Raw genomic sequence first — 21911 nt, 5'->3', positions numbered from 1 at the left:
TATAGCTCCGCCAAACGAGGCCAGGCATTTCCCCATGAAAACATCATTTGCATCTTAGAATGTCCCGGGATGTGCAGGAATTCCGCATCAGGGGTTCCTGGGTAGACAGATCAGCACGGGAAGCGTTCCTTGATGTCTGAAGGAACAACTGAAAATGTAGTTACGCCTGCGCATTGCATCCTAGACACCTTCTGCTTAGAATCCCATACAAGCCATCACAGGGCTCACCCACGCCAAAGCATCACAGATACTGTACCCTTGTGGGGTTTTGGGAAGGCAGAAGAGGTTGTTGACTAGTGCCTGCTGCTGCACCATTACTGAGGGAGCACTGACTGACGGCATGCTCAAGTCCCAGCAATTCTTTATTTAATTCCTATGGATGTTATTAAAGTTAGTAAATGTTCTAATCATAACGGCTGTAAAAATTCATAGGTACGCTTACTTCAAAGAAAACATATGTAGAATCAGGTTGCAATAGGTGAGAATTAGCCAGCAATTTTTTAAAGCGTGTCTGGATGTTAACCAGAAGGTTGGTGGTTCAAGCTCGCCCAGGGATGACTGTGGGAAGGATTTCTGTGTTGGATTAGATGATTCATGAAGTTGCTTCCGACTCTTATGATTCTATTACTTTTATGACATGCTGCCTAAGAAAATACCTGAATAACCCTAGCCTATGTTTCACCTAGCATTGCTGCCAGACTTCAGGCTGACATACCTTCTGGCCCTCCTCCTTGAAATCTTTTAAGGGAGTTGAGTGAGTTTCCTACCAGAACCCCCCTCCCTGGCATTGTGTTTCTATTATTGTGACTAGAGTTGGGGGAGAAATTAGATTCAGTTCACATTTCAAAAGGCAAACCTACCTAATCTACACTTTCCAAAATAATACACGGACCAATACACAGTCACCCTTCAAAATTTGCGCTTAACTTAATTTTACAGTGTAGTTCTCCAACCAGTAATGTGTACATAAATGCATGTACTAATGTGAACATATAAATATGTTGTATTTGGGAACATTAGGGTAATTGCTTTATATTAGGCAAAATTAAATACACTGTTCTGTATATCAGGAGAAATTCACACTAAAATGCTGATGAATTGTCATGAAAAAAATCACAAACTGATGTGGAAATGTGGAGAACTTAAAATAGGAAAAATGAGAAATGAAGATACCAAAATTAACAGATTTACCCATTCCTAATTGTGACTTACTACTTCCAAGTTCTCCTCTTACCAGGGATACTATTATTAGCTGTAGGAATGAGTGGTGGAGGCAGAGAATACACAGTTCTTAAAAGGGGGCCACTAAGGGCGCATTGGAAGATGGCTGACAATGCCATCTCTCCGACCCACACGGGGTAATTAAGAGGCTGTTATGCGAGTAGGCAGCCTCCCTTGTTGCCCCAAGGAAATGGGGAACACTGCCCTTGCCTGCTGTGCCCATAAATCACCCCCTAATTCGAAAGAAGGGGGTGAGGGCACTAGGCAGAATGCCCCTGTGTGGACCTCGGCTCTCCTGGACGCTGTCTCTGTTCGCGCACTAGCTGCAGCAATTTGGAATAATTAATTACAAAAGAAGCAAATGCACATATTTCAAGTGAAGAAGGGGAGTGAAGTCTGCTAATTTAAGTGACCTCTGCGAAAGAAGACGACGAGTTGGAGAAACAGGAATATTTTACGATGAAGATACACCAAAGGCTGGGTATGTTGACAACAGGACTGAAGGGGGGGGGGACCTTTTTTACTTTCCTTCTATGTGATTTACAAGAACCCCTCCTCATTAGAATCGTCGGTTGAACTGACCCAAGCAGGATGATTAAGGTCTGTGTGGAGATAAACTTTAACCAAAAGTATGCTTTATGGAGATCGAGAAGCAATAAGAGCTTTTGGAATGGCGCAGCAATTAATTCGGAGACGCCATCTTGCCAAAGGATTTATAGCTGGGAGGAGGAACAGACTTGTTTTCAGACTGCATTCCTGATGAATCTCCTCAGAGGTTTTGAGAAAGGAGGCAGATTGGTGAAGATTAATGACGCTAAGACTGTTTTGATGTATGGAAGTGATGTTATATGGAAAACGTCTGGATATGGCTACTGGATAAAAAAAATAATTTCCACGCAGGATTACAAACTGTTCCAATCAGCTTGTGGAGACTATCAGAGGTCACAAAGAGAAAGGAAAAATATATGAAAATAACAACAAGAGGTGTAAAAACAATAAGAAAGGACTGGATAGTACTGTGAACATCATAAGGTTAGATTTGTGGACATTAAAACAGCAGCAAGAAGCAAGAAGTTGATTGGATCCCCTTCGGAACTTGAAATATGGGTACCCCCAACAAAAATTTAAAATTCGGCTGTGCAATTTGGAATTTATGTATTTTGGTTTGATTTGATGTGATTGGACGGTTAATAAAAAATTATTCTTAAAAAAGAGAGAGAATACACAGTTCTTCACCCTGTTTGTCCTTCTCATCTTGTTCTCTTACACTCTGTTGGCTGGCTCTGTCCTGAAATGATTCCCTACCCAGGAAAGGTGTCAATAGGGGAGAAGCAGCTTAACTTTGTCTACTGGAGAAGGGTGTTTCAGATCAAGTTGTGAATCCCATGTAGGGTTGCACTGGCCAGGAAACAGCCTGGTCTACTCCTGTGCCTATAGCAGCAACTTACCAGCAGAAATCAGCAGGTGACGTTTTCAACAGCATAGTTATGAGCATTATCAGATCCTGCTGTTTTTAAAGGTACAGAGCAAGGGCTAATCAAGAAGTTGGCAAGTCTAGGGGTTTAAGGGAGCTTATGAATAAGTATGCACAGGATTGCAGTAATTTTGTCCATAAGCAACCCACGGGTAGTCAAAAGAAAATTTAAAAAGTTGCTGCACACAATAAAATGACAAGATTTCACATTCCAACTCACAATAATAAATTCCATGGCTTTAAATAAATGTACATTCTTTGAGGCTTTTCTTTTAATCATATGTTAATTTCATCATTTAGCCACTTTTTTGTGTTTTTTAGCATAATTCCAGCTAAGGCTTTAATTTTATTTCTAAGAATGTACCAGGTTTCTCTGACAGTTCTTCCTGGAATTACAAAACAAAAATTGTTCAGGTAGCTGAATTTATGGCTGACAGAATAAATGGTATATTGTAAAGCAGTGTTACTGAATATCTCAAGGGTGAGGAGCCTTCCATTCTTAGTCAATCTTTCACTGGCCACATGGTAGTGGTGAGCAAGACCAGAGATAAAGGTAGATGAAGCATTAAATGTGAATTTTACCTTTGTACAGTAAGCTAGTTTCTACACACACTTATACATCCCTCTCTAGCCTCCATCCAGGCAAGCAACCAGCTTTTTCAGAGTGTAGGGAGTCCAGGGATACATTCCAGGGATACAGTCCAGTCAGGTAAAAAAAATACTCAAGGATAATGCAAAAGGAGGCTGGTGAGGGGTGTGGTGTACAGAAAGCCCAGAGGGTGAGACAGAGAAGCCCAGAGGGCTGCATTTGGTTGCCAGACCTGAAGGTTCCCCTTCCCTGAGATCGATCTATCTATCTATCTATCTATCTATCTATATCTATCTATCTACGGTATCTATTAGCCATGATAGCTAAGTGGGTCTTCCATGTTTAAAGGCAATCTAAACACCTGATGCTAAAAACAAACAAAGTTATTGGGTGTTCTGTTCAGCCAGAACTCTGTTTGCTAGCTCCAAAGCTGTGTATGTATTTTGGCTTTGCTCTGAGCCATGAGGAAGTTGTGGTGAGCAGGAAAAGTCCCTGTGTGAGAGAGTCAGTGATGATCCCAGCACATGCCAGTCACAAGGAAGAAGTTGCATCCTGCCCTAGTTAAGTGCAAGCTCCAGTGCCACTTTTAGTTTAAGCAACATCCATAATTCAGCAAATGATCTCCCATTAGGAATAAAATTATCATCCAGAAAGCATACCTGCTCTAATAAAATGAAATAATTCCCTAGCCTGTCGTGAGAAGACCAAGCCCATTCGTTTTCAGCAGAGTGAGGGTGCAGTACTAATAGATTATGTATTATCAAGGCAATAATATCAAATTCACATGTCTTAAGAACTTCCAAACCCTCCCTCTTTGATCATTAGGGCTTTCAGGACAAAATAAAATAAGGCTACTGAAATGAGGCAGATGACTTGGGTCCCATGGGTAAGGGGAGATGGCAAACATCTCTAGGGGTTTATGGGGATCCTGAATGCTGCTGGAAACCCAGCAGGAAGTCGCAACTGGTTTGGCTATGCTGCTGCAATGGTCCCCTTTTCTTATCACAAGACAGGTCCTATTTGCACTCCAACTTTTATGATTTCCACTATCTGCTGTATTTTCCCAATCTCAATCTAATCTGGTTATCACAAGACAGGAGAGCTACTATATTGCACATAACTTTTTCCCTTTCTTTGTTCTTTCACTTTCTCCATAGCAAGGCTGTGTTTTGAAAGACTCTGTGTCACAGTTCCTCCAAGTAAGCAAGTCCAACATGCAGAATCCTGTGGAAATATGTTGAAAGGTTTATTCTTAATGATTTATTTTCTAATCCCCAGACCTCCTCTGCACACATTCCAACAAACCTACAGTGAATTCTGGGATGTTTTCTAAAGATACCAAGTACCAGGAGATGTGCTAATGACACCAAAGTGCAAGTGCATACAAAATCCAGCTCTTCTTCTTCACACCTAGGCCAAAAGACAGTTCTGAGGAGTTAGCACCTATTCTGCTACCTCCATATTCCCCTCACAGCAACTTTCCTCATGCTGGTAGTGGGTGGAACCAAAATCAAAGGTGAATTTTATCTTTGTACAGTAGGCGAGTTTCTATGCAGCTTCACACACTTCTCTGTATTCTCCATCCAAGCAAACAAGAAGTATTACCAGAGTTCAAGGACACATTCCAGCCAGACAAATATACTCAATGAGGGTTCAAAGCATGGCTACTAAGGGATGTGGCCTGGGGAGAGGGAAGGTATCAGGGCTCAGTACTTTTAGCCTTTTATTGTCAGTAATTCACTCAACAATAGAAACAGAAATGAAAACCCTTATCAGGGCAACAATCACTATAGTTTAGGAGGAAACTAGAGATAGAAACCAGATTTAGATTAATGATTAATTATTTAACGTTGTTTTTCACAAAGTGAGCCAGCAACATGGCATATGAGGCAACTGTATTAAACATCACAATGCAAAGTGAGAAGGTCATGTTATGATTACTTAATGCTGAAAAACAGGCTACTGCTGAATATAGTCTTTAGCTTTTGGATCCTATTATCATTCTGTGATATGTAGTCCCCTGAATTAGATTTTTTTTAAAAAGTATCTATTTGTATTGTGTTGTTTAAAAAGAATCTAGCAGTCATATAATATCTAAACACCCACTGCCTATTCAATATAGTATTACCCATGGCTAGCGAAGATTACTGTGCCTATAATTATTTTGTTATGGGGGACTCAAGTGTCATCTTTTCAGAGTAGATATGGATGTTGTTGTTGTTGCTGATGATAATTCATGAATCACACATTTACAATCATACAATAAAACTGAAAATAGGTTTAAAATCAACTCGCTTCTAAAATTGCCAGTACAGTGGTACCTTGGTTTAAGAACAGTCCAGTTTAAGAACAATTTGGTTTTCAAACTCCACAAAACCAGAAATAGTGCCTTGGTTTGAGAGCTTTACCTTGGTCCAGGAACAGAATCCGAACGATGGAAGGGCAGTGGTAGCGGGAAACCTCATTAGGGAAAGCGTGCCTCGGTTTAAGAATGGTTTTGGTTTAAGAATGGACTTCCGGAACGGATTAAGTTCGTAAACCGAGGTACCACTGTACTCAGGCCACAACCTGTTGTTGCTGGCATGACCCGATCCCACACTAGTAGCATTAATATTTGTACTGATGGAGGTTATAAGGCGGCTATGTGATTATCACAGGCACCTATTGACACCACAAATGCCAAAAAGTACAATTCTCTGTGATACACACTTAAAAATGTTTTTGATAAAGGTCTTGTCCACTTTTCTAAATAGGTGCATGTAGCCTTTTTGAAAAGCAACCTCTTCCCATGGCACCAAAAACACAGCTGTTCCCTCCCTTCTAACAACCCTCCACTTTCAATACCTTTCCCTCCTCCCCTTTTTCCTCCATTCATTCCCTTCCTGGAGACAACTGGCATCAAAGGTCAGCATACTTTGGCATTTGCCAAGGACCCACACCCCAGCAGGGGCTCATTGACAAGAGCCCCCTGCACCTGCTCTTCCTCTTCAGCCATTGCAGGCTGCTTGTGTCTGTCACTCTGGCCCAGGCCCTGAAGGTAGTGGTAGTGAGGAGGAGGAGCAATAGGTGCCACTGCCTGCTTGCTCATTAGCTCTCTACCTGGCAAGCAAGTTGGGGTAGCAATGATGAGGAAGAAGAGTAGTTTTGAGGAGGTGGACTCACAAAGGGTGGGGAGTGGAGTCCATGGAGAGTGTCTCCCCTACAAGGATAGGTTACAACATCTGGGGCTCTTTAGTTTAAAGGATAGATGAGTAAGAGGTGACATGTAGAAGTGTAAACAAAACAAATTCCTTCCAGTAGCACCTTAAAGACCAACTAAGTCAGTTCTTGGTATGAGCTTTCGTGTGCATGCACACTTCTTCAGATACACTGAAGATATACTTCAGATATACTTCAGATACTCTTGTCAATGAGCCCCTGCTGGGGTGTGGGTCCTTGGCAAATGCCAAAGTATGCTGACCTTTGATGCCAGTTGTCTCCAGGAAGGGAATGAATGGAGGAAAAAGGGGAGGAGGGAAAGGTATTGAAAGTGGAGGGTTGTTAGAAGGGAGGGAACAGCTGTGTTTTTGGTGCCATGGGAAGAGTATCTGAAGAAGTGTGCATGCACACGAAAGCTCATACCAAGAACTGACTTAGTTGGTCTTTAAGGTGCTACTGGAAGGAATTTGTTTTGTTTTGACTATGGCAGACCAACACGGCTACCTATCTGTATGTAGAAGTGTGTAAGGCTATGCATGGTGTAGAAAGGTGGATAAAAGGGACCCCTGACGATTAGGTCCAATTGTGGCCGACTCTGGGGTTGCGGCGCTCATCTCGCTTTATTGGCCGAGGGAGCCGGCGTACAGCTTCCGGGTCATGTGGCCAGCATGACTAAGCCGCTTCTGGCGAACCAGAGCAGCGCACGGAAATGCCGTTTACCTTCCCGCCGGAGTGGTACCTATTTATCTACTTGCACTCTGACATGCTTTCAAACTGCTAGGTTGGCAGGAGCAGGGACTGAGCAACGGGAGCTCATCCCGTCACAGGGATTCGAACCGCCAACCTTCTGATTGGCAAGTCCTAGGCTCTGTGGTTTAACCCACAGCGCCACCCGCATCCCAGAAAGGTGGATATATGCTTTTTCCTCTCTCATAACACTAGAACTCATGGACAGCCAGTGAAGCTGTATGTTGGACAATTCAGGACAGATAAAGTGTATATGGCAAGGGGGGGGGAGTGGAGGCTCAAAGCAGGGGGTAGGCAAAATGGCAGTGGGCTCCCTTTTACATTCCTCCTCATTGCTGGGGCAGGATGTCAGGAGCAGCATAGCTCCTCGATTCCCTTCCTGCCCAAAAAAGAGACTGAAGGCACTCAATGTCAGACAGGGAAGGGGCCACAGGTATTGGGGGATGGCACAGTGCAACTTTTCCTGATGACAAACGTGTTGATGTAGCACATATTCTAACAGAAATGGTGCCCAAAAGAGCTGCACAGTAACATAAGGCCTTCTGCTGAGCAGCTCTGTGGAGGAAGACACAGGTCCATGGAAGGTGGGCATTCAGGGGTTAAACACCATGTGCCTCCCTGCAAAGTGAGCACTCCAGCATCACAAGCAGCTCTGTGTCTGATAAGACCAGGCATGCGGGATGTGGCAAGTTGCTGTGGGAGTTGTCAGAGCGACTTGCAACCTGGGGAAGTCCCAGGGTGGCAGCAGGGCCGAGACTGCCTCAGCTCATGTGGAGCCCAACCACAGCTGGCAAGGGGCCCTCTGGATGGAAGGCAACTCCCAGCTCTAATGAATCCGCTTGAAATGCTTGGACACCTCCCTGGTGATATGTCCAGGCCCCTAGCACATGGTAGCCAGGCTTGCTGGGGGCTGCTTCCCCACCCTCTAGCCTCAACCCCTCTCAGTGGGGTTTGGATGCAGCTTTTTTGCACTGGTAGATGGGTAGTGGCCATGCCACCTGATGGATACATTAGACTCTCTATAAGTATAAGCTGATCCATCTTTTTCAAAACCAAGGCTACTACACTGTTTATCCATCTGTGCCAGGGAGTGTGCCCCCAACTCCACTTTCAATTCCATGTGATGCAAGACTTGAGACAACGCAAAGGACATCATTGATGCAAGGGGGCATCAGGTTCTCTTGGCAGAAGGTAGTTCTGGATGCATTTTTGTTAGCTCTCCAGCCGAGTTAGAACCAAAGAATCATTGCAGTAGATCAGCAAGACTCCCAAAGGTTTGCGGTAACAAGAAACAAGGAGCAGGTCTTCTGGATGTTGAATTAGACAGGAATAACAGGAAAGCTTGAGGTGTGATTCACTGTGCGTGTGAAAGAACTTTGAGCTCACTCCTGCAGCTGCTGAGCAGCATATGCTGAACAGTTTACTCGAGCGTATACTGCTCTCGAGTAATACGAAACGTACAGTACTTATTCCTCCCCTCTCCCCGTTTTTCAGCTAGCTCTGGCTGGTGGACCTCGAGCTTCGAATAAGTAACTATAAAGTAGTAGACCCGTTCAGCCCCACAACGAAAGGACCCCTTCTGAGCGACGGCCATGTGGCCGCTCTCCCCTGGCCCTCCTCACACAGGAAACAGGGGAAGAGAGGGTAGAGTCCCGCCAACCGCGCGTGGCGAGGCCTTCCCAGCCCACCTCTGCTGAGGAGGCGGCAGCGGCGGCCCCCTTTCACTTTTGCCGCCCCGCCCGCCCGCCCGCTTCGGAGGCAGGCAGGCGCGCGCGCGAGGCAGCCCTCTCGGCCCCCTCCCCTCTCGCGCGGGCTGACTGGAAGTGGCGTACGTGCAGAGCGCAGCCCGTGAGTGGCGGCGCAAACTCCTCCTCCTCCGCGCTCGACTCAGAGCGAGCGAGTGAGGAGGAGGCAGGCGCGCAGGCAGGCAGGCAGGCAGGCAGGCCGAGGGGCTCGCGCCGGCACTCGGCGGCGGCTCCCCCCCCCCCCTCAGCGCTGCAGGCTGAGGCCGGGCAGGAAAGGGCCGGGCAGTCTCGGCGGGAGAGGGGCTGCTTCCCTGCCCCGCCACCGAGGCTCGCCGCCGCTATGAGGCGGTGACAGAAGCGAGCCTCGGAGGAGGAGGCGGCGGCGGCGCTGGGCTTTGGTGGCTGACTGTCCTCCGCCCACCAGGAGCGGAGCGGGAGGCGGGCGAGGCAGCCGGGGGCCGCGGCGCTGACTGGGGTCGGCCATGATGAAGTGAGCCGCTCGCCTCCTTCTCCTTCCCAAGGCCGCTCGAGGAGAAGCAGGGGCGACCGAGGAGGGGGACGCGGCAACATGGCCAATGACAGCGGTGGGAGTGGCGGCGGCGGCGGCAACGGCAACAGCGGCGGGGCCGGACAAGGCGGCGGCGGCGGCGGCGACAGTAACAGTATCGGTGGTAGCGGCGGCGGCGGCGGCGGCTGCAGCGCCAGCAGCGAGCGGGACCGGCAGTACTGCGAGCTGTGCGGGAAGATGGAGAACCTGCTGCGTTGCGGGCGCTGCCGCAGCTCCTTCTACTGTAGCAAAGAGCACCAGCGCCAGGACTGGAAGAAGCACAAGCTCATCTGCCGGGGGAGCGAGCCCAGCGCGGCGGCGGCGGCGGCGGCTGGAGGGGGCGTTGCTCAGCACCGGAGCGGCGGCGGCGGCGGCGAGCGACACCAAGGCCACGGCCACGCTCGCTCCCCGCAGCCCTCCGCAGGAGGAGAAGGAGACGGGGCAGCCGCCGCCGCCAAGAAGGTAACGGCGCTCCCGGCCAAGCCGCAGCCGGACTCTACCTCGGAAGAGAAGAAGGCGGCGGCGGCGGCGGCGGTAACGAACAACCACGTTGCCAAAGTGGCGCCAGAGAGCCGAGGGCAGGAAGGGGAGGAGGGCAAGGAAGCGGCCGCGGCGGCTCCCGGAGCCGGGAAGGCGGCGCTCCTCTACCGGGATAAGTCCAACTTGAGCGCGGAGGAGTCGCTGCGCCCCAACGGGCAGATGAAGTCCCTGGTGCCGCAGCGGCTGGCGCTGGAGTACATCGTGCCCTGCATGAACAAGCACGGCATCTGCGTGGTGGACGAATTCCTCGGCAAGGAGCTGGGCGGGCAGATCGAGCAGGAGGTGCGCGCCCTGCACCACACCGGGCACTTCACGGACGGGCAGCTGGTCAGCCAGAAGAGCGACTCCTCTCGGGACATCCGCGGCGACAAAATCACCTGGGTGGAAGGCAAGGAGCCCGGCTGCATGACCATCGGGAAGCTCATGAACAGTATGGACGATCTCATTCGCCACTGCAACGGCAAGCTGGGCAACTACAAAATCAACGGCAGGACGAAAGTGAGTGACACCTTCTCCCCCCCCCCCCCATCTCTAAACCTTCCACCTGCGGCAAGTTCACGACTTTCACTGGCCGATGGTGGCTCCCCCTTCCTCTTTATTGAATTCCCTAGTCACGCTTATTTTCAGGAATATTCTATTTCAGAGCAGCTTAAAAGGCAAGATTCTCAAATGGTTGGTGTGTGACAATGGCGAGGGCTAGAGTCAGCGAAGGGTTCCCACATTCTTGAAGGTTGCTATCCTAATGCATAGTTAATGTTAAACTTAGCTGGATTTGCTGGCAAAACTTGTTTTTGCCTACAACTGGAGCAGCCCTATCCATATCACGTTTTCAGGTCCACAAGGGAGGAATGCTGAGAATATATAATATTACTGCATTGATTCCCTAAGCATATAATTAATACTGTTGTGATGGTGCTACACTGGCTTGTAGCTGTGATTGTAAGGGGACCACAGTAACCTGACACTGCTTTACTAGTCAAATCAAATGGGTGTGGTCAGGGAAGAAGTAGTGTAGGATCCTTCCATTCATAAAGAGCTACTGCACTCTGTCCATCAGTCCCAGCAAAGACTTACTGTATTTATAGTCAGCTTGAGAGCCTGACTGCTAACTGTGTCAGCTCTACTGCTAACTTTTAGGCAATTCGCTTCTGCCTTGCAACAAGTTGAGGTATTATAGTCAGGTGTATTTTAAGCACTAAAAACTTTATTGAAAATATAAAGCTTCACAGAGTCCAGTAGTCCAGGAGAATAAGTCATAAAAAGATGATAAAGTAGTGTGGCGTATTGCTGGATTTGTGACACTACTGAATCAGTTTTGATCGTGCCATGTTCAAAACTGGGTGTGTATCTCCTCAGCTTTGAAATGAACCAAACTCACATATTGTTGATGTTCCTGGAGGTTCAGTGCCTCTCCCCCTATTTATCAAGGTATGTGTAGCAGAGGTGTGATAATATTTATATACTATCAGCATTTAAAATAGGATATGTTGGCCATCAAATCAAAGTTTCAGATGTCAGGAGCAATTCAGCGCTCTATAATAACGTAACACCACCCCCGGATACTCCACTCATCAAAACTTTAGTGCTCAGCACCAACAGTAGTCATAAAAAGCAAACTTAGCGATGTTGATCCATAAGGGAAAAAACTCCGAAATCTACAGTTGGTCAAGTACCTTTCTGAGGACTCTGAGTTGTATAACATCTTGCCTGATGGTGAATTCTGGAGAAATCAAAAGCTTACTGCAGTTTTGTGACACTTGGCCAGCTATGGATTTTGGAGTTTAGGGATTATGTAATTTTACTAGCACAGTAATATTTCATTTTTAAAGCTAGGTATTGTGATAAGAATTGAAATCAAGATAGTCACAAAATAATGTTATTGTTAAGAAGTATGTGTTTTCTCATATAAGTGCTGTCACCATCATACATCATCACATGAACAGTATTGTGACTGGATATTATCAAATAAAATTTCTCTTCTGTAGTTCTGTCAACCCAGCTGGAGGTGGTACAACTGCCAGTACTATCTAGGACTACTTCACAGTTGCTTTTTTCTGACCTGTAACCGATATGATAAGGTTGGGTGAGAACTGATATCTGAAACTAGTGCATGTGTCGGATAGTAGTTCTCTCTCAGCAGCATGTAGCAAAGCCCTTTAAGGGGAACCATTTTAATCAGAATTCATGTTTACTAAAAAAAACAACAACAACTTAACCTTGAGAATATAAACTATCTAGGAAGATGTTCTGATCCCATCTACCACTGTTATAAAGAACATGCAAATAAAACTGTCATTTAACAGTTGTACCTGCATGTTCAGTATGAGACAATATGATATACTAGGCTTTAATTAAATTACAAAAATTAGCAGAATTGTACCTTTACTAAATATCAGTGGAAACTAATTGTGCAACAGTGTTTGGCATGAAACTCAGCGTGACTAATTTCAAATGTGAACATTGATATAAGGTAGCAACATACCTAGACATTACAGGGAGCTGAACTTCTTAAATCATCAGAATATCATTAAGAGAGAAAGGCTCTATAAATCCATTCAATGTCACAAGTATGCCTACTACATCTTGGGGCTGTAGAGGGACAAAGGATCATCTCAGATTTCTTGTTGTGAATTGTGGAGTCCTTCAGTTAATGAAGCAATATTCTGAAATATCTCTATTCTAAACATTCTGATACAGTTTCACCTTTAGTCTTCTGATATGATTAGCTGTGCCTTTGTGGCCTGCATAATCTGTTTAAATGCTGGTTCTATATTCTGTTGACAGTTACCATAGACTTGCCCCTTTAATTTAACTTATAAATCTCTGTACAGGGACTACATTATATTTATATTTTGATACAATATCTAGCAGGCTGTTAGCAGTAAATAAATAATGTTGCAAGACAGTGTTAGAAACAGATACGAAAGCTAGGAGCTAAATGGCATATTAAACCTAGGTTATGGGCGCAACAATGGAATGTCTAGGCACACTTTTTTATAACAAGAATACAAAGCTGAAAATGAATGAACTGCAGCTAAAATATTGTGTTCATTTTTCACATGGTCTAGTTCTTCTCTGCCCACCTCCCTAATATTCTTAAGAAGGTCTCTTCTCCTGTCTTCAAAGAGTAGCTGGAAGTGGAGAGGCAGAAAAAGGTCCTCCTTTCCTTCCACTTTGCAGTTTTAATCTGAAATCTTAGGTGCTGTACTGCACCCAGAACTCAGAAACTGTTAATGAAATTACCTGTCACAAAATGCGCCTAGAACAATGGGAGTTTCAAACACTGGTTGGAGATAGTGTGAAACATCATAACCCCCTTACTTGGGAGTAAGTCCCATTAAACTCATTGCGGCTTAATTCTGAATAGATATGTATAGGATTGAACTGTCAATGTGCTCTCCTAAATTGTGAGACTTGAGCTATACAAGCACCCAGGCTTAAGCACATGGGAGTTGCTGAGGTAGCCATCCACAAAGTGCTAGATAAGAAGGTGCTTAACATATACAGTGTAAAACTTCCTCTGCAAAAAAGTTTGCCAAAAAATACAGCTTATTAAGCAGACTTTACTGTACTTCCTTTAAAGGCATACCAAGCATTTAAATATAATGTTAGGATTATGGAGCAGACAGGCAGATAACTTCTTAAAGGTACTGTAGGTTAATATGTGTGTAGGGAAATGAAACAGGTGTATCTTAAACAGGTTTAATAAAAGTGTGCTTATGTCACAAATGAGAGAGACCTGTGTTAACATGTTTAATAATAGGGCAGTGGATATGTAAAAAGATTCAGACTTAGGTTAGTCCAGTCTTGCAGACAAGTCCACAGAAGTGACCAGTCCTGCTATCAAAGCTAATACGTTAAGCAGATAGGTCAAGCATGAAATTTAAAACCCCCAAAGAAGACTTGTATTAGTAAAAAAATTCTTTTGAAGGTGTGTGGCTATTTACAGGCCCCAGGATTAGTAAAAGATAGGTGCTCACTAAAATAGCTTTAACTTAAAATTGGTTAGATTTTTTTCTAATACAACAGTGCTTAACTGCTTGTGAACATCTTTTCAGGACACTATCGTGCAGAAATTCCATTTTTGAATATTTCCTCTGACAATATTATTTTTGTATAGCATTATGTTACTTTAAGGCAGGCATGGGCAAACTCTGGCCCTCCAAATGTTTGGGACTACAATTCCTATCATCTCTGACCACTGGTCCTGTTAGCTAGGGGTGATGGGAATTGTAGTCCCAAACATCTGGAGGGCTGGAGTATGCCTATGCCTGCCTTAAAGGGTATTTCACTATTCATAATGAGCAGATACCTGATTTGTGTCTGGGGAACTGAAATAAAGATGTCCTTTTAAAAATAATAAAGGAATACAAACCAGTAAGAGCCATTTTAAATCTTTCAGGCACTTGTCACCCATTGACTTTTCCACTTAGAACAGCTGCCATTACCACCATTTCTCTTCGTCCTATACAAGGCTGGTTAGGCTTAGTTTTCAGCCCAAAAATTGTAGTTGCCAATCCTGTTCCTAACAGTAGTCTGCACCTCTTGGATATTTGGAAGTTGTAGATTTTCAAGTCTAATAGACCAATGCAACAAATCTGTGTGTTCAGATGAACATGGCACTGACAGAAGGCAAGTCAACACATTCTGGGTTTGCTTAGTATATGGGGCAAGAGAATACATAGTTCAGTGGTAAAGCATATGCTTTGAATGCAGAAGTTCCCAAGTACAATTTCTCAAACTAGGGCTTGAAAAGACATCCGCCTTTAACACTGAAGAGCTGCTGTTAGTCAGTGTAAGCCAGCTTTCTCTAACCGAGGTGCTCTCCAGGTGTTTTGAATTATAACTCCCATCATCCCAATCCATTGACTGTGCTGGCTGGTGCTGATTGGAATTGTAGTCCAAAATAACTGAAGGTCACCAGGTAGGAGAGGGTGGTGTAAACAATACTGAGCTAGATGGACCAGTGATCTGACGCTATGTAAGGCATTTTACTTGGGCCAAACCAAAATATTACCCTTGCACTACTTCTGGGGTTATTTGTTCTGGATCACTGTGGCTACCTGCATTTATCACATCTTGCTGTGAGCTTGGAGTTTTATTGTGTTGACTCTGTCATTTATTGTCACTTCCTAACCTCTGTTTTAGATATACGCAGGAAACACCTCCTTGTTTTAGCTAAATAGGTATAAAGCCAATAAAACTAAATGGTCTTGAAAGGAATTAAAAAATGTCTTCCTGTACCCAGTTTGATTTGTTAGGTTATAGATCAGAATTTTAAATAAGGTTAAAAGACCTTTTTGCAAGCAGGCTACTCTGAGCCCAGTTCTGTAACAGGCCATTGCTGATGAGATTAGACCACAGGTTTTGGAGTTTTTTGGCTTGGAAAGCCTTTTAATTGTCATGGCATGCAACTTCAGTGGGTAGTACTGTGGTCCAGATATTGAACAGTGTCAAATTTGAATTACTGCATGTTTTCTTTAATTAGTATTCTAGTAAATGTGGCTGACTTTCAGTGCAATGAAAGTATCAGTTTGCACTAGAGCTTTGTTTGCATTATTGTCTCCATTTCTCCACTAGTTGGTTAACATTTACCCCAAAGTAAAATTAAAATTAAAAAATCATTAAGTATGTTATTATTGCTTAGAATTCTAGAGTTGGAAGGGACCCTTGGGTCATCAAGTCCACCCCTACAAGGCAGGAATCTTGACTAAAGCTTGTTAATTGAAATTAAAATCCTATTGGTCGGTTGTGAAGGAAGTTGTCATTTAGCCTTGTAAAGAAAAACAAACAAAATAGAAACCTCACAAGTTGATAAGAACAGCTTGAGCTAATAAAACTTCATATAACTTGCTAAATAAAATGTTAGCCAATATTGATATTGGTTGACTAGTTTGCTGCAGGTTTGCTGCAGGTATGGACTTGGGGCTGTGGAGGTGAGGATTAGTCTAAAATAGTGGCTGAGGTTGCACAAAAAAATAATATTTTGCTGCTGCTGCTGCTGCTACTACTACTACTACTACTAGTAGTAGTAGTATTTGATTTAATTTTTATTTCTTACTTTCCCATCACCATAAGATTGAAGGGCTGATTACAACAATGGAAATATAAAAAGATTTACGGTAAATCATTTAAGACAATTTACAATCAGAAGAGCAGGGTGGGTCCTAAAAATATCTCTCAGGTGTCAAAGGCCATAGTAGAGAGATGTATATTCATCCTATAATGAAAGTTGTATAATAAATGTGCCAGATGTACCTCTGTGGGAAGATAATTCTGCAACTTAAGGGCTGCCACAGAGAATGCACTCTCCTCAGACACGCATCACCCAACATTTCTCAGGGTGGTTTTACTTATTTTACTTACATTTAGTAAACAAAACTTTTAAAAGTACCCATGTTAATTTTTCGTATCAATATACAACATGTAATTGACTAGAAATGTGATGAGGGGGATATTATACTACATAGATTTTTAATTGGAATCCTATATTCTTGTGGGCCTGCTGTCTGACCAAGGGGTCATTGACAACATAGTTCACCTTGGGAAGAGACCTCTGAAATCTCTATGATTTGCCTCATTATTCAGACCCCACACAGAGTTGATGCAAACCCAGGCATGTCCATCCTTGCAGTTCTTTAAATAGAAGAAAAAAACAATGGTAATGAAAACTATTGATATGCTAATAAATTTTAGCAGCCCAAGGAACAGCCCAAAGAAGACTGGCACCTTTATTAAACACCTTTAGGCACCAGGTGAAAACCTTCCTCTTTAACCAGGCCTTTGGCTGATTGACATCTGATGCCCTTTTAAAATATGTTGTGGAAGGGAGGATTATTATCTTTCTTTTCATAATGTATTTCTGTTTTTTATACTGTGATTTTATGTTGTGAACTGCCCTGAGATCTGTGGGTATAGGATGGTATACAAAATTTATTTATTTATTTATAATTACATGATATATTGATTCCACAGCCTGGAAATGGTGAAGATTGTCTAATTGTATTTGCAATTGATATCCAATTATTGTTACTAATTAACTTATTTCCACAGAAAAAAAGAAAGCACTTGAAAAAAAATTCCACCTCACATCACTGCTCCCGGCCTAGAACACTTCATCATTTTGTGTTACTAAACTTCATTGGTGGCTTGAACTTTGTAGAACAACTGCTCTTCATCCCTTGCTCTGTGAACAAGTTATGCCACTCTGCTGATAAAATGTAGACATATAAGCACTGTTTTTTATTCCATTTCAAACTTGAGCTCCCATTCAGAAAGTAAAATCATATTTATTTGAGAGAAAGGTTGGAAATGAAACTCTAATTGAGTGACAGTGCTGAGTAATTCTTATAAAAAGAATTAGATTATTATTTGTAAAGCATCTAAAACTTTATATAAACCAAATAAAACAGTACCATCTCTATCTGCAGACTTGAAATCTAAATGTACGCATGATTCAAAAGGAAATATGGAAGGGAAAACAGCCAAATTGTGCACTAATTCTTCATAAGTTACATAATGCGTAATAAATATAACATTAGAAAATGGCAATGGTGCCTAAAATTAATGTTTGTTTCTCAGAGCATAGATGATAAGAATAGCAAAGAAGTAGTTCCTGTGATTATTTGTCAGTAATTTGCTTCATTATCAACCTCTTTTTGTTAAAAAGGATACAGGAATTGCCCTCCATTGCATAGCCTTGATTTGATAAAAGCCAGAAATGGAACATAAGGAATGTTGCTGTCTTAAGAATGAAGAATGTTGGCAGAGGAAGCCATAGAGGAGCTTTGGTATTGCTTGTACACTGCTAACCTGGCTTTAATCAGAAATGTTTTCTGAAGTTCAAACAGTTGGGATACGAGAATGTGGTTTAAAGGAAAATGATAGTGTTAGCCTGCCAGCTAAAAGATACATCTTTTGTTCTTGCTTAAAGCCTTATTTAATCTTGGAGACCAGCCATATGTATAGATTTAGTGTTGTATAGTGGGATAAAACTTGACAATTGTTGGCAGAGTTTAGACTATGCTCAACCACAGAGATTGCTGCTTGGGCACTCTGCTCCACCAGTCTTCCATTAGTTTTGCATACCCTTTGTTGACATTCCTCAGTGAGTCTATAAATGGGATCTAGCCTGAGTGTTTTAGGATTTAAGATTAACTGTATTGAAAACATAAATACAACATGGACTGCTGACTTACAGCTTTGAAGTTTGTATAAACTTTAAGCATATGCCCATCTAAATCTAGTGCTCTTTTCTGTATGGTAACTGTTGATTTGAAATAGCCCATATTTGGCAGATGTTTAGTTAGTAAAAAGCCGACCAAAAAAACAACAAATAAAGGTGTGAGTTTCCCCTTCCCCCAAATGTATACAGTGGTACCTCGGGTTACATATGCTTCAGGTTACATACGCTTCAGGTTACAGACTCCACTAACCCAGAAATAGTACTTTGGGTTAAGAACTTTGATTCAGGATGAGAACAGAAATCGTGCTCCGGCGGCGCAGTGGCAGCAGGTGGCCCCATTAGCTAAAGTGGTGCTTCAGGTTAAGAACAGTTTCAGGTTAAGAACGGACCTCCGGAACGAATTAAGTAAACCTGAGGTACCATTGTACTTCTCTGTTTAACTGAAACAGTAGAAGACCTTCCTTCAGAGGGCATTCAGGACCTGGATCCTATATTTGTCAAAGTGCTGAAAAAGATTCAGAGTTGTAGCCACTGTTAGCCATATTCAGAATAAACGAAGTGAAATCAATGAATGTGACTAACTTAGATCCCCTTATTTCAGTGGATATATTCTGATTTTGTTGAATACAAACCACAGTTGTGTTACAGTTTAGAAGGTATTTGTGCAGTTTAATTGTGACAAAATTATGGCACTATAAAGGCTTGATGGATTTATTGTGGCACAAGCTTATAGGGGTTCCCTAACTACAAAGAGCAGACCATGTTAGAGCATTCCTAGCTCAATTGAGGAGCCACCTCTTTTTTGAATGAAAAGGGGCTTCTGTGGACTTCCATAGACAGGTAGGGCAAAACTTCCACTCCGTTCATCAAATCCAATTTTAGAATCAATGACTTGCCATTGGATATTTTTTCTTTTCCCTTCACCAGTGATATTGACAGACCCTGAATAGTATAAATTGAAACAAAAAATTACAAATACTACATGGTTGGTTCTTTTTCCTAAATAACCAGGATCCCAACAGGAGTAGCATTATGGGGGGACAAATCTACTCATGAAACTGCCAGTGTGAAAAGAAGATAGTTTTCACTACAGTAAAAAATGAGCAGCTTTATTATGCAGAGATCATAGGTAATCTCAGAGCACAATTCAGTCTACAATACTAAGCAGATGTTAATTTTCAGGACCTTATAAACTATATGTGCATATCCTTGAGTTCTCAAAGTGCTTTTGATTTAGTGGAGGCATCTGCTAAAGGAAGAGGAGGGGGCACTATTTTTGCTGGTTCTTTCCATTACACCATGGGTAGGCAAACCAAGGCCAGGGGGCCGGATCCAGCCCAATTGCCTTCTAAATCCGGCCTGCGGATGGTTGGGGAATCAGCATGTTTTTACATGAGTAGAATGTGTGCTTTTATTTAAAATGCATCTCTGGGTTATTTGTGGGGCATAGGAATTGGTTCATTCCCCCCCCCCCAATATAATCCGGCCCACCACAAGGTCTGACGGACGGTGGACCGGCCCCCTGCTGAAAAGGTCTGCTGACCCCTGCCTTACACTGTCAGTGCCCTGCCCCCACCCCGCAACTAGAGTTGAGAGAACAGGTTGGAAGTAGGTGCTGCAGGGGGAAAGGAAATCAGCAATAATTGCCTCCACTCTTCTGTTAGTTGATGTATCTGCTGGATCAAAAGCCCTTCCATGAGCACAAGGAAATCAGTTGTTTTACTTTATACATTGCCTTGCCCTTGACACTGTATTTTTCTTCCATGTCACCTTTGTGCTTCTCATGGAAAATAAAACTTATGTTTGTGAGAGGGATTGAAATGTAATTGAGGGTTAGCGAGAATCGCCCCCAAAGTGGCATCCAGGAATGTCTCCCTTCTTGCACAAGGAAATTCTTTTTGCACAACAGGTCTTCCGTTTTCTCCTCTTTCTCCCCTCCTTTGTGCACCCCCAAAATCTGCCCCAGAGTACAGGGGTCGTGGAGGGAAGAAGAAGCTGTGTTGTACCAACAGATGCCTGTTCATGATCCCAAATAAGGAAGCAGTTTAACAAAGGATTTTTACTGTACTGCATGCCAAACTGTTTCGGCTTTTCAACTGTCTTGTTCACTCTGTCTTGTTCTTCTCTCCTAGATTATCATCCACTCCCGTGTGCTAAGGGTTTCCACTCAGGCAAGGGCCTTCTTTTTCTCACCTCACCCCTGCAGCCCCCGGTGCTTCCAAAATCTGCTCCATAGATTCAGAAAACGCTTGAACAAATTGGGCTGTTGAGGGGGGACAGCTGGGGGAGGAAGAGCAGGTCTCATTGCACAAGTGGAAGTCCAATCACAAAATGTTGGTTATCATCCGAAACGTTCTTTATGGAGGCAAACACTGAGCACATCTTCTCTCATCCAAAGACTGACTTGCGTCCAGTTGACACAGATTTTGGCAGAAAATAGAGCACTTCTTAATCAATGTTCTCATTTTAAAAAATCTTCTGTATTTGTTAGAGTAGAGGCTAATCCTTCATACCCCTTTTAATGCAGCATGAATTTTTCAAATCTTAGGCTTTTTTTGTTATACTTAAAGTCTAGTTTTTAAACCCTTCCTAGTATTTTTGAGGGAATTTAGAATATATTGAAAGTCTGAAAAAAGCTCTACTATTTGAAAACACTGCTATTAATTTGATTTGTAATGACCACAAATAAGACTTCCTCTTCCTGAAGGAGTAAATCAAGGGAGAGGAGAGGAAAGTATGAGTATTTTGATTCCCACTGTTGGATAGAATCCAGAACATTGTGTTCTCTGTCTTCCAATGCCACAGTTCGTAGGAGAGCTTAATTAGTACTTGCCCTATTTTTAAAGCTGTCAAAAATATAGTCTCTGGGGCAAGAGAGGTGCTATCCTGCATGTTAACCAATAATTAGAAGCCATACGGGGGGCGGGGGGGGGGCGGTCTGGAAATATTTAAAGAGGGTTTCATATTTAAATTTCTATAGGCCCTTTCTGCATTTGTTAATGCAACATATCCCAAAGTAAGCAAAATATAACACAGTATTATGGTGTTCACAGAAAGAGAGACCCAAATATGGAGAAAAAGAGAAGAAAAACCAGGGCCACTTTGTCTCTCGCTTGCCACTGATGGAGTCCAAGAGGGAAGGCTCTAGATGTCACTTGAGCCAGGCAGGCTGATAAAAGAGTCTTGCTTTCTCTCCCACTCCCTTGCCATGGCAACAAAGTTCTTAAAATGGACTTAATTCTGTATTTGGTGAGGGCCTTAAGCCACTTCTGCTGCAACAGGTGTCTTCTGTGAACCAGGGGTGATACCTCCTATCAGAACTGCAAGAGAGCGTCCTAGAAGCATGAAGACAACTATTTATGCATCTAACGCAGGTTTTATTAAGTCTTGAGTCCTTATATTTTTATGTCACAATATTCTTCTTTGAGTCAATCTTCCTTGCAAATTGGTTAATAATAATAAAAAGTCACACAATTTAAATCACACAAACGATGACAAGGGCTTTACAATTCATAATATTACTGAAAATAATTATTAAGTTGTAATATTGAATAGAAAATGCAACTGTTTTGCAGAAAATTCATGAAGTAAGTTTACTGTCTTAGCCTCACACAGCTGGTGAAATGTCATATTGTTTAAGCCACTGCTATGCTTGTTCAGTGTCT

At 43.2% G+C, this 21911-nt stretch overlaps 1 protein-coding gene and 1 long non-coding RNA gene across 2 annotated transcripts in view; one reads left to right on the top strand and one right to left on the bottom strand.

The window, feature by feature from the left end:
* Positions 1 to 9360: 9360 nt before the first annotated feature.
* EGLN1 (egl-9 family hypoxia inducible factor 1) overlaps positions 9361 to 21911 on the top strand; it is a 25692-nt gene continuing 13141 nt past the window's right edge. The window contains exon 1 of the mRNA XM_081855867.1: positions 9361 to 10559. Coding sequence (XP_081711993.1) covers positions 9543 to 10559 — 1017 coding nt within the window. The 5' untranslated portion in view covers positions 9361 to 9542. The remainder of the gene's footprint in view (positions 10560 to 21911) is intronic.
* LOC309338587 overlaps positions 18942 to 21911 on the bottom strand; it is a 20076-nt gene continuing 17106 nt past the window's right edge. The window contains exon 2 of the long non-coding RNA XR_014154983.1: positions 18942 to 19188. This is a non-coding gene — a long non-coding RNA (uncharacterized lncRNA). The remainder of the gene's footprint in view (positions 19189 to 21911) is intronic.

The sequence above is a fragment of the Podarcis erhardii genome (genome assembly GCF_964252035.2).
Source record: "Podarcis erhardii genome assembly, chromosome: 3".
In the NCBI taxonomy this organism is placed as follows: Eukaryota; Metazoa; Chordata; class Lepidosauria; order Squamata; family Lacertidae; genus Podarcis; species Podarcis erhardii.
The sequence above is the reverse complement of the archived record's forward strand: the minus strand, read 5'-3'. Positions and strand labels throughout refer to the sequence as shown.